Source organism: Dromiciops gliroides, chromosome 2 (assembly GCF_019393635.1).
Source record: "Dromiciops gliroides isolate mDroGli1 chromosome 2, mDroGli1.pri, whole genome shotgun sequence".
Taxonomy (NCBI): Eukaryota; Metazoa; Chordata; class Mammalia; order Microbiotheria; family Microbiotheriidae; genus Dromiciops; species Dromiciops gliroides.
In genome coordinates this window covers 135,332,752-135,353,392 of record NC_057862.1, presented here as the reverse complement: position 1 = coordinate 135,353,392, position 20,641 = coordinate 135,332,752, and the positions used below count along the sequence as shown (strand labels likewise).

The following is a 20,641-nucleotide window of genomic DNA, read 5'->3' as shown; positions in this document are numbered from 1 at the left end:
GACCAGGAATGTGGCTTCAAATAAATCAGAGATATGTCCAACAATATTTCTTAAAAAACAAAGGTACAGCAGCTATAAACTAGTAAAAACCAAAGACATGACAAATATTTTAAAACAAAAGTAAGTTATAACTATAAAGAGAAAATTTTGTTTCGTGTGCTATGAAATGAGCCTAAATGCAAAGTATGTGATAATTATGTAAGAAACTTAAAAGGAATACTTTCTTCCTCTTTGGTTTTTTGTAACACTGCTCTCTTCCCCCCCCCCCCACCTGTCTTATTGTTCCTTTTCAATCTCCTTTACTGGACTGTCTTTTATATCATGCCTTCTAATTGTAGGTATATGACAAGGCTATATCATGGGCACTGTTTTCTCTCTACATACTTATTGACTCCATTAGCTCTGAGGGTAGGGGGATTGGGGAAGGGTGTTAATCATCATCTCCATACAGATGACTCTCAGCTCTAATCTCCACAGCTCTAATTCCATCCACATTGACCAATGCCTACTGGACATTTCAGATTGAATGTTCTGTAGCCATCTCAAACTTATCATGTCCAAAACATAATACTTTGCCTTTCTTCGCCCTACCGCCATCTTCATTGTCAACTTCAATTCTTTTCACTCAAGATTTCTTGCAAATCTTGCCCTTTCTATACCTGTCACATATCTTGAATCTGTTCCTTTCTCTGAATTCAGACAGCCACCACCCTAGTTCAAGTCCTCATCACTTCTTGCCAGGTCTGTTGCAGTAAGGTCTCCCTGCTTGAAGTCTTTTCCCATTCATTCCATTCTGTCCACACAGCTTCCATAGTGATTTTCCTAAAGTACAGATCTGACCATGTCACTCCTTTATTCAGAAGGCTCCTCTGGCTCCTCTTGGATCAAAATACTCAGCTCTGTTTGGTGTTTAAAGCCCTTTGCAACCTGTACTCAAACTACATTTCCTTCTTTATTACCCATCACTCCCCTTCATTTACACTGCAGGCCAACCATTGTAGCCTATGCTCTATTTTTGACATAGTGTGCCCTATCACCTCTGTGTCTTTGCATCAGCTCCCTACCCTGTCACCCCTCCCCATCCCCATATATGGAATACTTTCCTCTCTTACCTCTGCCTCTTAAAATCTCTGGCTTCCTTTAAACCAGCTCAAGGACCATTTCTGGGCATCCTTATGGCTGGTGTCTTTGCCTCTAAGGTTACTATATACCTACTTTTTATATATCTTATGTAACCTACATATGTGCATGTTATCTTCCCCATTAGAATATCAGCTCCTTGAAGGTAGGAAGTGTTTTAGCTTCAGTATTTGTGTCCAAAGTGCCTAGAATCATACAATAAGGACTTAATAAATATTTCCTGATTTATTAAAAGATTATACTTACTGTCACCTCTACCTAGAATAAACCATCTTTTCATCTATGACTTTTAGAATTCCTATTTTCCTTCAAGGCTCATTTCCCAACCCCCCATTTATCTTACATCTGATTTTATCTGGGGTGTGAGTGTGAGTGTGTGTGTGTGTGTGTGTGTGTGTGTGTGTGTGTGTGTGTGTGGTCTCCAACTTTTACTTTTGTCTTTATATTCCCAACATCTAACACAATGCCTATCTCTAAGAGACACTTAATGCTTGTTGATTGATAGATTAATTGATTGGGAAAAAGGAAGGAGGAAGAAGGTACTTACAGGAAGAACCTCATTTTCTCTTTCCCTGATGTCTCCTTGTGGTTTTACACTTATTATTAACCATTTTGCAAGAATATTTGTGATCTCTTTCTGGTGCAGAAACCCTACAACGTCTTATTGCGGTCTGGATATCCCAGTCTTGCATTAGCCTAGCTCATTTAGTCAGCCATCAGGTTTTTATCATAAGCAATGAATGTATCTTAATAAACACTTACTATGTGTTGGTCACTGAAAAGAGCAAAAACACGATCTCTGATCTCATGAAGTTCACTTTCTAATGGGTGAGGCGACATATAAAGAATTGTACACACAAAGCTATGTGGAAAAATGTGATATTAAAAATTATTAAATAGATGTGCTATTTATAACCCATACCTGTGCCTTTGCTTTATTATAATTAATAATAATAGTGCTGATGATAATACTTAGCAGTTTTATATCCTTTTTAAGATTTGCAAAGCACTTTATATATGTCGACATATTTGATCCTCACAAAAACCCTGAGAGGTAGGTGCTATTATTATACCCATTTTTACTGATGGGGAAACTGAGGGACAACGAGCTTAAGAGACTTAACTAGGAAACACAGTTTGCAAGTATCTAAGGCAGGACTCCAAATTCAGTATTCCATCCACAGTGATACCTAATTGTATATATATTATATAATAATGTCCTAGGAAAAATTTAGTTAATGAAAAGAGCTATAGATCATAATGTTGCTTACCTATATCATTTAATGAAATTAGTTTGGAAATAATTTCAATTAGCTGATGTAAAATACTCTCCTATTTATTATTACTTTTTTCTTTTGTGGGGCAGTGAGGGTTAAGTGACTTGCCCAGGGTCACACAGCTAGTAAGTGTCAAGTGTCTGAGGCCAAATTTAAACTCAGGTCCTCCTGAATCCAGGGCTACAGCTTTATCCACTGTACCACCTAGCTGCCCCCTCTCCTATTTATTATTCTATAATATATACATGCCTTAAGAGTATAAACTTTATCTGGAAACAGGCATTGTTCTTTTATATATCTCAGTATCAACTATGGGAGGTCAAAGATGTACAAAGATGTATCTAGCTGGGTGTAGAAACATCTAGCTAGGTCTACATTAGTCTAATTTTGCCCCCTCATCTCTTAGAAGTAATGTTCCTATTCAATCCAACATTTTAGTGCCTTCAGTTTACAAGCCCATTTTCCTGGATGGTAGGAATAAAAAAATAAATGTAAATTTGAAAGTAATTATTTCACATAGCTATTACTTGAATATTGTGAGTCTAATGGGGCAAAACAGTGTGTGTGTGTGTGTGTGTGTGTGTGTGTGTGTGTGTGTGTGTGTGTGTGTGTGTGTGTATAACGGAGTTCAGGGAAAATGCAATCAGTGCAAATGTGAAGTGCAAGCAAAGTGCTCTGAGAAACTGAAGGAGGGAGCAGTCAATTTCTGCTGATAAAGAGTAAAATTTAGAGGCTTCATGGAGTCAGTGGAAGCCCAGGTAGGTCTTAAAGAAATAAAGTGCAATAGCTGGAGTTAGGAAAAGGTCTCCTTTAGGTAGGGGAGACAGTGTGAATGAAGGAATGGACAATAGAAAGTCAGCAGTAAATTGTACTGAGTGAATTCCTTATTTGCTAGAATATATTATACACAAAAGAAGGTGGGTAGTACTAATGATAAAAGCACCCCAAATCTATATTGCACCTTATGGTTTTAATGTTGCTAACTTTACCCCAGTCTTAGATATTCAGAGATATTGTCACTTAACTGTTATGATACAGTAAAATTGTCACTTAACTGTTATGATACTAGTAAAATGGCAGAGCTGAGATTAAAGGACTATACTCCAGGTTTGGTGCCCTTTCTAGAAAAGTTGAAGTTAGATTGTGGAGGACCTTAAAGCCCAAGATCAGGAATTTGTGATTTATTTAGTAAGTAATGGGGAGCCACTGAAGGTTTTTTTAGTATAGGAATAATCAAGTGGAGAAATTCTAGAAAGGAAGCAGTCAGAAAATTACTTGAGCAATGAAATGAAAAAATGGATTTATATAATACTTACTATCTACCAGGTCCTTGCTAAGCATTTTACAATTATCTTCTCATCTAATCCTCAGAACAACCTTGGGAGGTGGTTGCTATTGAGTTAAGTGTCAAGTGGCTGAGGTCAGATTTGAACTCAGGTCCTCCTGAATCCAGGGCTGATGTTTTATCCACTGTGCCACCTGCCTGCCCCAATTTGCCTGCATTCTAGTAACCTTTGCTAATTTACTTAACCTCTCTGCTCTACTTTTAAAAATTTGAATAGTTTATCCAGCACAAGCCCAGGAATAGAATTCATCATTATTGCTGTATTTATTTTTGTTACATGTAAATAAAAACAGTCTATTTACTTAACTTTTTTTTTAATTAGAGAGAATTGCAGGCTTTTTCATGTTTTGATTGATTCTTTCCCATAACAGTATGTACTGCAGCCCCTGTGAAGGTCCTTGCCCTAAAGTCTGTGAGGGGGAGAAGAAGACGAAAACAATTGATTCTGTAACTTCAGCACAAATGCTGCAAGGATGCACTGTCTTCAAAGGCAATTTGCTCATTAATATCCGGCGAGGCAGTAAGTAATACATTTCACCTAAAAAAAAATTTCTTCGGAGTAACTGCTTGTTTTATTTGGTTTTGTTTTCATTACCTTTTCCGTACATTTCAGTGAAAATATAGCTCTGGAAAACCAAATACGGTAAAGAATCCTTGTCAATTAAGTCTCTCTCCCTTGCTTTTCTCTCTCCTGAGTGTTGAGAGATTCAGCAAAACTTCACAATCCCCCTAATTGAGGTGTTCTCAAGTACGTAAGTAGATCAGGTATTTAGCCTCTGGCACAGTTTTTTTTTTTTTTCCTGCAAGGGAACACTGAAAATCTCACAGTGCTCATCATTAATGTGAGAGTCACGTCCTGTGCAGCGAGTGCATGTCCTAACATACAAAATAAAACCTAAATGGGATGTGTCAGAGCTGTGACTCATCAGATGGGAAAATTCCAGCCAATGCTAAACTCCCAAACCTTTGTTTTGTTTTAAGTGCAAAGGATTTTTTTTTAATGCCCAGTTATCTAGAAGGGTGGAGGGAGGTTGAACTATTATTACCTGCCTTAAGGGTTGAAGATCACAAAACAAATTTGAGAACCAAAGCATAGCTAAATGTCTCTCTACATTTTAAAGAGATGGTTTCTTAGAAATCTACAGGTTTTAGAGCTGGAAAGAAACATTTGAGATTATCCAGGCTAGCCCCCCTCACTTTCTCTCTACAAGGGTATTGCAACTCATTTAAGAGATAAATCCCTGAACATTTCATGTAAGTCAAATTTTTTGGCAAATCAAATCATTTTCTCATTGACTTTGATAACTCAGAGGTATTTTACTTTCATTTTTGATGGTCTCTGACAGAAAATCCAAACACATTAGATTTAACTTCTTTGTCCCTGAGACACGTGGTGAAATAGTCAATATTCCAAAAATAAAGATGAACACACTGAGCTTGTTGTTTAAAGAAATTCTCTGGTGAGTCCTTTTGTGGGACAGAGAACATTTTTGTTGAATAAAAATCACTTCCTAATGTATCTCTTTTGTGAAATTGTATTTTCCTTTTGAATAATTTTTTAAGGTAACCCTTTGGTGTTTGTGGATGAATGGAGAATTTTTATAAACTTCTTGGTATCCATTGCCTTCCCCCTCCCACCCTATGGATATAGGGGAAATGACTGACTGTCCTTGCTTGTTTCCATATATCATCTTCATTTTCCTTCTTTCTAGATTTCCTTTAGCCTCTACTCCTGTGATTTTTTTTTTTTGCCTTTCTCCTAAACATCCTCAAAGCACATTCTAATCCTACGTATTCAAACCACATTTGAGAAGCATTTAGATCAAACCTGTGATTTCATTGGTATAATGAGGAAATGCCTTCTACCAATGTGGATGTGTGCGTGCTCTGCAATTTGTAGTCTTGGAGACCCCCAAGAGAATAAATGACTTACCCGTGGTCATGCAGCCAACACACCAGAAATAGGACCTGAACCCAGGTCTTCCTGGCACAGAGACAGGGTTCATTCTTCACTGAGAGGCTGTGCTGCCTCTTAGTTTAACTACAGGATGTATAATTGTTCAAAACATCCATGATTTCACTGCTGTGGGTACTCCCTTCACAAAACAGCTCGCAACTCCTCCGCACCTCAGTAGACAGTATTCATGAGGTGCTGTGGCTAAAAAAATTCATCATTCTGGTGCTGAGCCAAATATAAGATATAAGAAATTAATTAGATCATTTTAAGAGGGTGTGAAAATTTCCCAAAAAGGAGTTTCCCAGACAGTTGCTGACTATGTTGAAACTGGTGGTTGTAAGAGGTTATCTCATGCTTAAAATTCAGTCTTGGTTATTAGCACAATGGCAGGTAAAACCTTCTGACTTCATATCCCACATGGTTTTTCTGCCAGGCAGTCCCTGGATAGCCACCAAAAATCTATCAAATTTGGGATAAATTAAAGTCTGAGCCATCATAACTCTTGGAAATGAGTACTACCTTTTTATTTTTAGCATTTTCAAATAAAATCAAATATTCACTGCTTGACTCCTATGTCTTAGGGCCCACAAAAAGAATCCAGATCCATCCATTGTTATCTGGCCATTGTTGACATATGCTGACCTTTGATTTGGGAGGAGAATGTTATATGTTAGCACAGCAGGCTGAAACCCATTCACCAGGTTTGTGGCTTTAGGTAACTGATAACGTGTATAGGGTTGTCTGTTTCAGCATTATCAAAGTAAGAGCTTCACCTCACTCAGAACAGGAAAGTCATGCCTATTGATCCAGCTACACATTTTGTCATTCTTAGGCCCTGTCACAAGAGTAGCAGTGGAAATAGAAGCATATCGGTAAAGAATTTGTTCCTCAAAGCAGCCCACATTCTCTCCTCCCTAAGAACACTTCTGTCACTCTTTTAATGGTGTTTTGGGGGGCGGGTTGTTTTTGTTTTGTTTTGGTTTGTTTTTTGTAGTGGGAAGTTTATCAGCCTTTTACTAAGTGACTTGGTAAATGAGATTTTCTTCCTCTCCCAATTTAGATAACATAGCCTCTGAGCTGGAGAACTTCATGGGCCTTATTGAGACTGTTACAGGATATGTGAAGATTCGCCATTCTCATGCCTTAGTTTCTCTGTCTTTCTTGAAAAACCTGCGAAATATTTTAGGAGAAGAACAGCTAGAAGGGTAAGTGGGCTAAATTTCTTGGGTTGCTCTTCTGGCTAAAGTGAATTTTCTGGGTTTGGGTTTGGGTTTTTTGGTTTGTTTTTTTTTTTTTTTTTTGCATTTTGATAAACTTGTTTTGACATTAGGTTTACATGCTACAGGGCACCTTTTTTCCCTTTTAAGAGGAAAAGACACTCAAACCATTTTATAAAAATGTCAGACCTAACATACATTTGATAATATTCCACTGTGACCAGTTCACATGTGGCTGATGTTCCACCCTTATGATTGGTTTCTACTCTTCTGAGAAATGGACATATTTTCATTCTTTAACGTTCTATGTTCTACAAGATTAAACAATAGTCTTTGGATTTTCCTTAACTTGTCATTTTACGTCTATCAGACATTAGTGATTTAACAATCTGAGATGAAGTTTGAGTGCCTTCTCCAAGGAGAGAGTTGAATTGATCAGTAGTTGAGTAAAAGAAATGTTCAGTGGAAATCATCCTTTCCATTGTCTTTATGCTTTCCAGGACCTTTTTTCCCCTTCTATTATAGTTAAATTGTGCTGTCTTTAAAAAAAAACAATCAGAAGAAGAGTTTGGAGTTGTTGTGGCTCATTTCTTTCATACTGTTGGAAAGAAATCCAAATTCACCAAACATACCTGTTGATGAGTAAAAAGAATTTGTTGTATTGCTGGACTATTGTGTTTTGGATAGTTGCATTGCATAGTAAGTCTTGCATAAAATAGTTTATAAACTAGAGTCTGGTTCTTGCTTTATTAGAAACAATATTGCTTTTCAGGAATGAGAGTGTGTATATGCACAATATTCCTCCTTTTAAATAGAGCACTTGCCAGAGCTAACACTTTGAAAGAAAAGGACACTTATCTAAGTAATGAGAGAATTCTTTTTAATGAGAATTTGGGAAAATAATTTAGGGAAAAAAAGGTGGGAAGGTCATGGGAAAGGTTGTCTCTCACTGTTTTAACTGCTGTAACTGGATAAAGTTACAGCATCAGGGTTTATTCACAACCTCCCTTTTTTTTTCTCAGGCTAATCCTTGGTCAGTCTTAAATTCTTAAAATTCCATCATCTGACATAGCTGAAGTTAAAGGGCAGCTCTTCATTCTCCCTTTGAAAAGCACACTGTCTTCTTCACTGGGAACATTGATTCTTCGGAAAAACTTGTTTCTAATTGCAAATCCAAGAAGGTTGTCATTTTGCCTAGCACCAGGCTGCCTCAGGTCACTTGGGATGTGGCAACCTGGAAATTCACCAATTAGGATCTTTAAAAAATCACATGAAGGTCTGCTTTCTTTGCAAGTAGTAATTGTGCTTCTGGAATCCCATGTATCTATCAGTAAGCACTTTGGGTTTGAAAGACCAGTATTTGTGAAGATTTCCTCCTGGTTCTGAGAGGAAATTTTTGAGACTAGGAAATGGTAGAATAAAAGAAATGAGGTAGAGAGAAGAATTTACTCCATTTAATTGGGAAGTTATTATAGCTAAGCTGCTGATTCTTCATGACCACCTGTAATACCTGGTGTTGAAAAGAACTATTTTAAAGTTCATGAGAATTTTAAACCTTATTTTTTTCCATTAAAGGGATTTATATGAATTCCATTTTTGCCAATGTATCATATAAACAGGTGTTAGAAGAGAGATTATAGTACCAAAGAATATGGGAAGAATTCAGGCTCCGTGTTTTATAGTGAAGTCTGTTCATCTTTGGTCCATTTCATTAAAAGACCAGTCAGATTTTTATACTCTGCTACAAAAATGGTAGCAGTGAATGCTCTGGGTTGCTCTTTCTGGGATTAACCAGAAATTCTACCTCTTTTTCCTCTCCATCCCCACTCCCTGATCAAGACCACTGATTAGCTACAGTTCATTTGAGTATCTTTGGATATGCTTAAGATATTTTCCTTTTCATTCTTCATTGCAGTGAAACAAAGTCTAATCACTCCTAAATTGTGACTCCAAAGCTACAAATTTGCTTCAGGCACCTCTTCACAGCTGGTATTGCCTGTGTCTTCTCTCAACAAAATGACTCAGCATTGTACCAATTTGAACACATGGAAATAACTAAAACTCACAATAATATCAGACATTTCTATAGGGCTTTCAGAATTCCAGTGCACTTTCCATGTGTTATTTCATTTTATCCTTGCAACAACCCTGTGGTTTAGATATCATTATTATCCTCATTTTGCAGTTGTTCTTCAGTCATTTTTTCAGACATGTCTGATTCTTCGTGGCTCTGTTTTGGAGTTTTCTTGCCAAACATACTGGATAGGTTTGTCATTTCCTTCTCCAGTTCGTTTTACAGATAAGGATACTGAGGCAAACAGGGATAAGTGACTTGACCAAGGTCACACAGCCAGTAAATGTCTGAGGCTGCGAATTCAGGAAGATGAGTCTTCCTGACTCCAGGGCTGGCATTCTATCCAATACAATACCTAGCTGCCCATCCTCATTTTACAAATGAAGAAAATTAGACTGAGAGGTTAAGTAATTTGTCCAGAATAACACAGATACTGTGTCTAAAGCATAATTCAAACTCAGATCTTCCTGACCCCAGGTTCAATAATGCTCTTTTTATTGTACCACATTAATTTGGCCTGGGAAACTAAAAAGTAAAAGTTAAAAGCAAGAGAAACAGAGATAACATCACGTTTTCAACATTGTATTAAATGACTTATTTAAATAATAATAATTCACATTTATGTAACACTTTAAGGTTTTCAAAATATTTTCCTCACAACAAATATGTGAAGTAGGCACTGTAAGTATTATTGTCCTCATTTTTCAAATGAGGAAACTGAGCCTTTAGGGAGGGTAAGTGACTTATCCCTATTTATACAATTATGAAGTTTCAGAGCTGTTCTTCCCCTATACCAAAACTTCTTAAACTGTGGGTCGTGAACCCATATGGGAGTGTGTAACTGAATGTGGGGGTCATGAAAAATTTAGCAATAGCAAAAGGTTATGAGGGCAGCTAGGTGGCGCAGTGAATAAAGTACCAGCCCTGGATTCAGGAGGACCCGAGTTCAAATCCAGCCTCAGACACTTGACACTTTCTAGCTCTATGACCCTGGGCAAGTCACTTAACCCTCATTGCCCTGGGGGAAAAAAAAGAAAGGTTATGTGTACTTATTTTATATAGCTGGGGTCACGTAAACATTTCTTGGGTAAAAAGGGGTCATGAGTGGAGAAAATTTAAGAAGCTCTGCTCTATACTACTTGGTGATTTCATCAGTTCTCATGGATTTAATTGCCATTACTATACTAATGGTACATGTCCAAAATAGGACTCATCTTCTTTCCTTCTAAAATCTCCCCCTTTCAAACTTCTGTATTATGGTTGAAGTCAACATCATCCTCCCAATCCCTTAAGCTTGCAACCCTTTTGCTCTCCTCACTCTCCCCCCCCCCCATATCTAATCTGTTGCCAAAACCTATTGATTTCACCTTTGAAACATCATTTGAAAATGCCCCCTTCTCTCCTTTGACACTGCTACCACTGTGGTGTCAGCATCAACTATTACAAGAACCTACTCTTCGGTCTGCCTGCCTCAAGTCTCTCCTTCACGCTATCTTCCATTCAGCCATGAAAGTGATTTTCCTAAAGCTTCCTAACTTCAGACCATGTCAGCCCCGATAACTCAATAATTTCCAGTGGCTCCTGATCATCTCCAGGAGAAAATTCAGAATCCTCTTTGGAGTTCATGATCCTTCATAACATAGCCCCCTCCTACCTTTCCTGTCTTCTTACACCTGGCTGCCCACCACATATTCTTTGATCCAATGACATTGGCCTTGTTGTTCCATGTACAAGACCCTCTTGTCTCAATTCTCTTAATTATTTCTTATCTATTTTACATATAGCTTGTTTGTACAAATTTGTTTCCTTGTCTCCTCCATTAGATTTTGTTTTGTTTTGCGGGGCAATGGGGGTTAAGTGACTTGCCTAGGGTCACACAGCTAGTAAGTGTCAAGTATCTGAGGCCAGATTTTGAACTCGGGTACTCCTGAATCCAGGGCCAGTGCTTTATCCACTGTACCACCTAGCTGCCCCCTCCTCCATTAGATTGTAAATTCCTTAAGGTCAAGACTGGTTTTTGCCTCTTTTATATAGCCCCAGCACTTATTACAGTGTCCAACATCTCAGATATTTAATATGTGCTGATTGACTATATTCCAGTTTCTTAGTGGGATATAAGTTCTAAAGACTGTATTGTGATCAAGTGCATAAGGAATTAAATTAAAATGCCATCTTGTTTACTTAGAAGTCACACATCTGAATTCTATATAAATATATTTTTAGATTTAAAAGCAAGGGGAGAGGGGCAGCTAGGTGGCACAGTGAATAAAGCACCAGCCCTGGATTCAAAGAGGACCTGAGTTCAAATTCGGTCTCAGACACTTGACACTTACTAGCTGTGTGACCCTGGGCAAGTCACTTAACTTTCACTGCCTCGCCAAAAAATAAAATAAAATAAAAGCAAGAGGGATAAAAATTGGAACCCCCAAACTATAAATAAAAAATGTTTATTATTAAGAAAAAAATTAAAAGCAAGGCAGTGAGACCTAGTGGATAGTGGCCTTAGAGTCAGTTCACATCTGACTTTAGCTATGTGCTGACTGTGTGACCCTGGTAAAGTCACTTACTTTTTCTGTGCCTATAAGTTGCAAAGAAGGTATGAATCTATATTAATAGAGCAAGTTTTTTTCCTGGGAGCTCTCTACAGAGATGAAATAGCGAGTCTGGTTTAAAAAAAAATCGTTTTTTAAGGACTCTGAGTAGGTCAAATAGATAACACAAAGTCCATGCACAAGAGAACAGCACTGACTTTTCTTTAGCAGTGCAGTTACTCTAACTGAATGAGTAGTTATAACTGCCCTGGTTTTCTTGTTTCCTGGTCTCAGCTGATTAGAAGTAACAAATTAGAATCAAAGTGGGTAGAACAGTGCCTGGAGAAAGGCACACTGACAGCAGTACGAAGTGATAGCCTTTCGTCAAGGGAAGAAGACAACAACTATAAAAAGATTTAATTAGCCTGCAGAAGGAGAAGGAACAAAATTCCCATACCAGAATTGCCCATAGTGGTCCTCAAAGCATCAGAGTGTGCCTGGAGCTTATCATAGGTCTTTTGTATTCAGGTGAACAAGTCACCGATTTTACCTTTTCTCTAGTAAGAGGACCTGATTTCTTGAAATTGAGTAGATTTCATCTACCAAGTTTAGATGATCCAGTCTTCTCCCAGGAATTATATAAAGCAGATGAGAGTTCAGAAAGCATAATAGTCTAGGTCTATTTAGTATCTGTATAGAAATAGAACTTAGTACAATGGTTTATATTGATAATCAATAACCATATTGATTGATCTACTATACCATAATCAAAATAATAAAATTTTAAAAGTCATGTCCTGTTTCAAAACAAAAATTAAAATATGTTCAATATAATTTAAGAAGGCAGGAAAATGATAACTTTTAGAAAGATTTTCATTAAAACAACTCAAAAGTTTTATCACTTAGAAGGAGTTAACCCTAGCTGTCTGGCCATTTGTATTGAACAGTAAAGTAAAAGGATTACTGGGTTTGGAGTCAGAAGACCTGAGTTCACATTCACTCCATGTATTACCTGTGTAACCTTTCTGGGCTTCAGTACCATCATCTCTAGTCTGAAGGGGACTAAGAGGTAGTCTTATGACATAAGGATCTTTCAATCTTTATGTCCTGTTAAAGATCAACTCATTCTTTAAGGATGCCAAGCAAATTAGGCTTTATAGCAGTGAAATCTTATTTAGTACCCTTCTCTTCCATATCCAGGAGGTTAAGGAAGGCTATGAAGACTCAACAAGTTTGGTTTGGATTGGTCTTAAAACTTAAGCTAGTTAGTATGCTCTGGTACCTACCAATGTGTAGTAATTAAGTGCCTACCAATTGGCCACAGGTTAGCACACCTAATACTGTAACTCAGAGCCTTGAACAATCTACCTTCTTGCTCCCTGGGAATGTTAATGGTATGGTGGAATACAGGTGGATTTTTTTTTAATTGGTTAAAAATTCCACTGGTAGAAGACCTTTAGAAAGGAACTGTGCAAGTCCTGCCCATTTTTGCCATCTGCTTCTAATTTTTATCCCTGCAAGCAGTGGAGGCAAGGCAGTAAGTAGTTAGGCTTTTGATCAGTAGTTAAGCAGATAAAGAAAGAGAGTTTCATTTGATGCTTTATTAAGATTCATAAAGGTAGAGAGATACCTTTGCTTAGGATATCTAAGACTTGTTTAGTGTAACTTTAAGCACTGCCTTATTTGCACAATGGCCTTTTGTGACATCAAAGGGTAATGGGGAATATACTTAAGGTTTCACAGAATCACAAAATTAGTAGAGTTGAAAAGAATCTCAAAGATCATCTAGTCCAACACCTCATTTTGTAGATGAGGAAATCGAGACCCAAAGAGATTATATAACTTGCCTAATATCACCCGGGTAGTGAATGATAGAGCCTGAATTTTAGCTTGGGACCATCATGCCAATTCAAAACTCCCAAGTACTTTGCTCTTCTTACTGTACCATATCACCTCTCTAATTTAGCCCCTGTTTAAACAAGAATTTACATCATACTTAGGACATGGTTGTTATAGCCCTTACTTTGGAACCCAATTTACACTTTCTAGTAGCTCTAATTATCAGGGAGTGGTATTCTTGTGGTTGTTGTCAATGCTGTTTTACCTTGTCTTTTTACAACTTGAACCCAGTCAGTGTTCCTTACTTCTCCAGATTTAGCAAACCTAGTTCTTTTATTTGGCAGGCGTGGTAAGAGCAACATCCTAACCCCTTCCCCAATGCAAGTTGAAATAGTTTATCTTAAAATGTATTGAAAACCTCCTTGAGACTTTATTGGCTCAGGCTGTCAACATCACTTTCTGGTCACTTAAGTACAAAACAACCAGAATGAGTGAGGTCCAGGCATGTGCTATTGCTTCATGAAACACTGTAGGCAGCTCAGGCAAGGGAATTTCCTTTATTCTCCTTCTTTGTCTAATTAAATCTCCCTTTGTTTACTACTGAATGGCCCGCTAGCATTTTGTTTTGATCCAATATTGAATATAAACTACCAGAGGACTGACCCAAGTCAAGCCCAGCCAAGAACATCTGATTCTGAACAGTAGTGTCAAACATACAGTGGCTACAAAACTCCCAAGTGCTGCCTGAGCCAGATTAAAATGTGATTAGGAAATGGTTAACAAAATAAATAAAAATACAATACAACATAAGGTTAATTTGTGGTTTCCCAGGTCGATATGAGGCCTGCAGGAATCATTTCTATTTGAGTTTGATACCAGTAGTTTAGAGAATTGTTCATCATCCTGCTTGCTCAACTCCAGCTATTAATGTCCTTCCTAAAATATGGTGCTCAGAAGTGAACACCAGAGGTGTCTAATCAAGGCAGAGTACATGATCATTTGTTTAGTCCTGGATACTCTGCTTATAACGGAGCCCAAGAAAACATTTGTTATTGACGTCTTTATCATACCATTGATGCTGAACTTAGAGTTCACTAAAACTCTTAGGCCTTCAGAAAAATGATGGCTTCACCATTTCTCTCCTCATCTCTCTCAGCTTATAATGAAGAGGTCGATTTCTTGAAAATCAAATAAGTTTCTACATTGTGGGGAGAGAGGGTAGGAAGGTGCAGACCTGCGATTATATCAGTGTAACAACTCTTTCTGTCAATGCAGATCTTCTGCTGAGAGTCTTACATAGGAATCTTGATAAATTAAATGACTTACCCAGTATAACACATCTGTGTGTATCTGAGGCAGGACTTAAATGTCAGCCTTCTCGATTGAGGCCTCATGTTTTACAAAGCACTTTATAGGAGTTATTTCATTTGATCCTCTTGACAACTCCAGAAAGTATTTATTGCAGGTATCATTATTTCCATTTTAGGAATGAGCAAACAGAGATTCACATTATGTGACTAGCAAAAGTTCTACACATTAGGTCATAGAGCCCATTAGTATGCAAGTTCCTTGAGATTAAGACTTGTTTTATACTATCTACTGGTATCCCCAGTGTGTTGCACAGTGCCTGGCATGTGGGAGGTTTTTAATAAAAACATTGATTCAATGATCGATTTAAAACCCAAGTCTCTTGACGCCAAATCCAGTCCTCTTTCTACCATATATACAAAATACTCTACCAACCTTAAAGTGATAAATGAAAGGGGTTTTTTTATGGATCCATTAAAATATCATCATTATAATTAGGCAAATCTGTATCATCATAAATTAGCAAATGGAAACCTACCCAAATACCAAGTATCCAAGTATTTGGTTTCCCTATTGGGCAAGGCTTTGACCACTGGAGAACTGAAGATTCCTCTCAGTTTCAGGTCACTTCTGGTATGCTGTGTTTTGATGCCCCCTAGGGCCAGTTCTGAAGAGGCAACTTCAGGTGTTTTGTTTTTTTTCCTGCACTTGTAAGGTGACCTGTTTTGTTGTATTTGCATACATCCCATCAATCAAGTTTAGATAACCCAGAGTTTTCCCAGAAAAAATATAAGCAAGAGCTGTCATTGTTGCTAACCCTACCAAGCCTAACTTGAGCTGGAGATGTAGGAATTGAAGGAAGAATTTTCCTATTCTTTTCCCATAACTTTATGACTCTCAGATTTATGCCTCTCCTCTTTATCTTAAGCAACAGTCATACTTGTCCTTTTCTCCTTCTCTAGACATTCAATTAATACTTACTGTTGGGAGTGTCAACTCTGAAATCAGCTAGGAAGGCCAGCTTTTTTGAGGAGGTCTGTGGTACAAATTAAAAAGCTAACCCTGGATACAGAAACAGGTTCATTTGCTTGAGCAGCTAAAATGGATTTCTGGAATCCAGGAGAAAAATCTAGTTTACATACAAGGAAAAGATTATTTTTAAGTATTTGATTTACTCAACTTAAAAGATTTAGAAAAAAAAAAGTTAGTCAAAAGGAAAACCAACTTCTTATTAAGTTAAGCAATGATGAAAATTGAGCTCAGAATATGTAATTGTTCTTAAATTAATGGACTACTAACTCTAAAAAATTCAACATAAGTTAATGGGGGAATGGTTTGGAAGGCAATCTAGTTTTGTACACGAGTTATACCTTAATTCCAAGTTAATCATTAAAGACACTTTAAAAGAGATGTTTCCAAAGCTTGAATTTTAAATGATAGCAATATAGCCAGATGGATAAGAGAGAGGGAGAGGGGCTGTCTCAAGGTGTGTATGGTTGTTGTTTTGATGCCTTTTGGGGGACTTGAGAATTTTATATTGTATCCCAAATACCTATTCTTGACTAGCATTGGCTTTTTTCCTGACTCCCCTTCCAAAACTTTTAAATGTTGCTTGCATTTATTGCAAAACATAATCATGTTTTAAAGTAGTTAATCAGAGGTACAAATTTCAGGGCGTCTGACACTCATTTGTCAAAATCATGGATCATAATTCCTGTTTCCCTTCTTGGGAAAAAGAATGTTTTGTTCATTAAGGTGTTTTAGTGCAATTCTTTCTCGTTGTGAAATGGGCATAAGGAAAGCTATATCAAGCTTTGCCTAGTATTAAGATAAAGGTTAACGGTGATTTGTTGATTCTTTCTTCTGACTTTGAAACATCATCATTGACAGGATACTTCGTCCCCCACCCCCATAAATCTCATCATCGACAGGTACTTTTCCCCCTATAAATCTTATTCAGCTAGTCATGGGAACAGTTATTTTCAAGTTGATTCATATCGACAGTAGAGAGTCATCTGAAAGTGTTGCACAGGGTGTGTTAGCTGGTGCAGTTACCAGCCTGTCTCCATCACAGCATCCTATCCAATATTCCATTTTCTCCTAATGGGAAACTTATATTAAATCCCAAGGATAATGGCATTTGAAAAAAATGTTCTGCTTGGTTAACAGTATTGCTGTTCTGTGTTATACTTATTTCATGTGTATGTGGGTGCATATATACATAAACATATATAGAGTACTGTACTAAGAAAAATTATGAAGGCATTTGCTATGGAATGATACTAGTAACATCCTCTTGTATAAGAAACATTATTTGTTGGTAATAGAGGTCATAAAAATTAATTAGTGTCTTATTGATTTCAGAATGTTGTCTTTGAATCATTTTGTTACCATTGTTAATAGTAACTATCTATTCTTACATGCTGTTAATAACCAAATCCATAATTGTCAAGGGAAATACAGTATAAAGCAGAATGCTAAAAAAGAAATATGTTGAATAGCTGCACTCTAAAGACTGGCACCAGAAAACTATATGTACATTAATACTCATTTATCATTTCACAGGAATTATTCTTTCTACGTCCTTGATAACCAAAATCTACAGCAGCTCTGGGACTGGAACCTTCATAATCTGACAATCAAGGAAGGGAAAATGCACTTTGCTTTTAATCCCAAATTGTGTGTTTCTGAAATTTATCGAATGGAGGAAGTGTCTGGAACTAAAGGTCGCCAGAGCAAAGGGGACATAAACACTAGGAACAATGGAGAAAGAGCTTCTTGTAAGTTAATGTTCAAAAGTATTGTTAAAAAATAGTGATAAATAATAACCTTATTTTCCTATTTAATTTGTCCATTTTCCTATATCCCAATCCCTGTTTATTAACTTATTGTAGAATTAGACCATAGGCTGTAAAATGGATTTTAGAAAAAGTCATGAAATCCTTCAGTTCGTTTTAATGGCAGATCATCCTATTTTTATGTTTGTATATTTCCTTTAGTAAGCATGTGTATTAGCAAGATGAATAACAGTGTGTGTCTATGCTCAGATTTCAATATGGTATTTCTGGAATACACATAGTAGTAGACTGTCTCTTTAGATATGAATATATAACCAGAATCTAGCATAGATTCTTGTTTAAAGAAGAGACAATGGCTCACCAGGGCCACTGATTTTAGCTAACTGAGCCCTTACTATTTTAAAGGAATTACAGATGTGGAGTTAGCCAGTGATACAACCACAGCCAGTGTCAGCCACCAACAGTTCCTTAAAACTGTTTTAGTTAGGTTTCATAACCCTTCTCCCCCTCCCCCCATCTCTCAACCAGGATGGGAAATAAAAGTGTAGAGAGAGCCAGAAAATCAGAGTCTAAATTAATTTTGTTGGAAGACATTTACTTTCAAGCCATTGTAACTCATTTGTAAAAATGTACTCAGAAGTTATCATATAAGCCTCCATTGCAGAGAGGTGATTTTTTTTTAGGGAAGTATTTCCAGAGGGGATGGAGAAGGAGAGAATAATGCAAGTGAACCAGAAGCCAAATCAAATTGAGGAGTTTACTCTCCTCTCCATCATTAATAAGCTGAAATGTGAAGATAGTAAAAACCTTTATCCCTTTTCTTTTGATGAGGAAAATGATGGGAGAGGGTTTTGCGGGGTAGACATTTTTAAATACCAAGGTGGTTTGCTAAAGAGCTCCACAAGTAGTTTTTACATTCAGCTTTAGTTTGTTTAGTTGGTAGCTGTATTAACATGATAGACTCTTACACTGTTGAATCAGAAGTCCTCGAGCCAAGAGAGATTTACCTGGAAAGCTGCTGTGTCTTCATAAACTAGGAGCCCAATTTCCCTTGCTTCTTTCTTTCACTCATAGCTTTTCACCCTCTTTAGCCATACCACTTCCATAAGAAAACAAACAACCCAACTACCACAGAATCCACATAACAATATTTTGAAAGCATATTTCTCTTCAATCTTTAACTAACCTGATCTATCAAATCATAATTATTGGAAACACTTCCTTTCAAGGGAAATAATTCCCACATTTCTAACCACCAGATAAGTTTCTATGGCATCTTCCTAGGCTCAAATTAATGTGTATTATCTTCGAGTTGAATTTATCTGTGCACGGTTAGAGCACCATACTGAAGACACCAATGTGTCAGTGGTTTCATTCTGTTAGCTTTACTCTGTTTCATTGTCATAAACTGTGCTTCTCACTTCAGCCTTCTCTTTTCTAAATTCATGCTATTAGTCACACAGGTGACCAGGCAAGAGAGTATGGATGGGTCATTCAAGACAATTCCATTGTCCTTACTAGAAAAAAACAATTCAAAATGCATTTCTTACTCTGGGTCAGTCTTGACAATTCCACTGCCATTGCCAGGAAAACAACTCAACGTGTTCTGCTGATGACAGGTCAGCGTCATTGTGAACAAAGGGATAGCATGTTAGTAGCATTTGAGTTATTTTCTCAAAAATCAATCATTTAGCTTTTTCAGTTTCCAAGATTGTTTAACTAACTATTTTGTAAACTGAGGGCAAATGTGAGCCGGAAAAAATTGTCTACTATCCCCTTTCATATGAACAGATTGGCTTCCCAAGCAGCCACCATATTCCTTTTCATGTAGTACTTTTGCCTCAGGTCCTCATCTGTAAAATGAGCTGGAGAAGGAAATGGCAAATCACTCTAGTATTCTACCAAGAAAACCCCAAAATGGAACCACTAAGAGTTGGACATGTCTGACATGATTGACCAAAACTTTTAATATGTACTGTTTAGAGATATACAAGTGTGAGGCTATGATGTAGGCATTGAGTTTTCAGATTGAGGATTCTTTCCTGATGGTTAATATACACTTGACTGTGAGATAGAAAACCAAAAGAAACATAGAGAAATCTCTTTTCTCTTCCTTACTCATCCCATTTTTGTTTCTCTATTGTTCTGGGAAGGACCTGGCAGAAAGAACCAGTTTTTCTCAAGGCTTGTTGCTCCCTAGCAACTTATGCTCCCTATTCCAGACTGAACTGGGACAAAACATTTGTGTGCCCAAGGGACAGGGTGTGTACTAAGAAGTGTGCTGGGTTTAGAGTCAAGAGAGATTTGGGTTTAGATCCTCCCCCTAGTACTTACTAGCTTTGTGACCAGGAGCAGCTGGATGTCACAGTGGATAGGACACTAGGCCTGGAATCAAGAAGACCTGAGTTCAAATTTGACCTGGGACACTTATTAGCTGTGTAACCCTGGTCAAGTCATTTAACCCTGTTTGCCTTAGTTTCCTCATCTGTAAAATGAGCTGAAGAAAGAAGTGGAAAACCACTCTAGTATTTTTTCCAAGAAAACTCCAAACAGGTTCACAAAGTCACACATGACTGAAAAATGACTGAACAACAACAGAGGTGATCCTGTAGTTTCTACCTACAATCATAAGGTTGTTTTAAAAATAACATGAGGCAATATTTGTAAAGTGCTTTGTAAACCTTAAAGCTCTTATAAATATTAGCTATTCATCATCATCATCTTCAATCCTAATCATTAGGGTTTAGATAATTGTTGCCCTCGAACGTTATTATATTCAATTTGATATCATGAAATATCTTTTTGTACCATAGGAGCTACCAGTCTTGCCCATTTTTAGTCCCAAACCAGCCTAGAGCCTTAATCTCAAGGTTTCTTCTCAATCTGTTCGTTAACAAGTGCTGAATCAGACTAGATTATTTCTTGGAGTTTTATCAGGACTGGGCTTTAGAATTATAGTTTTGTCATTTTCACTATGGAAGATGTAAATCTAAAAGACAGAAGCCAGAATAAATAAAAGAGTACTCAGTCTTGCACAGACTTTGGGGGGGGGGCAATTGGGGTTAAATGACTCAGCCAGGATCATACAGCTAGCAAATGTCAAGTGTCTGAAGCTGGATTTGAACTCAGGTCCTCCTGACTCCAGGGCTGGTGCT

General features: G+C 37.3%; 1 protein-coding gene across 1 annotated transcript in view; it reads left to right on the top strand.

The window, feature by feature from the left end:
- IGF1R (insulin like growth factor 1 receptor) overlaps positions 1-20,641 on the top strand; it is a 389,249-nt gene that overhangs the window by 313,976 nt on the left and 54,632 nt on the right. The window contains 3 exon segments of the mRNA XM_043982683.1: positions 4,134-4,282; positions 6,780-6,924; positions 17,254-17,468. Coding sequence (XP_043838618.1) covers positions 4,134-4,282; positions 6,780-6,924; positions 17,254-17,468 — 509 coding nt within the window.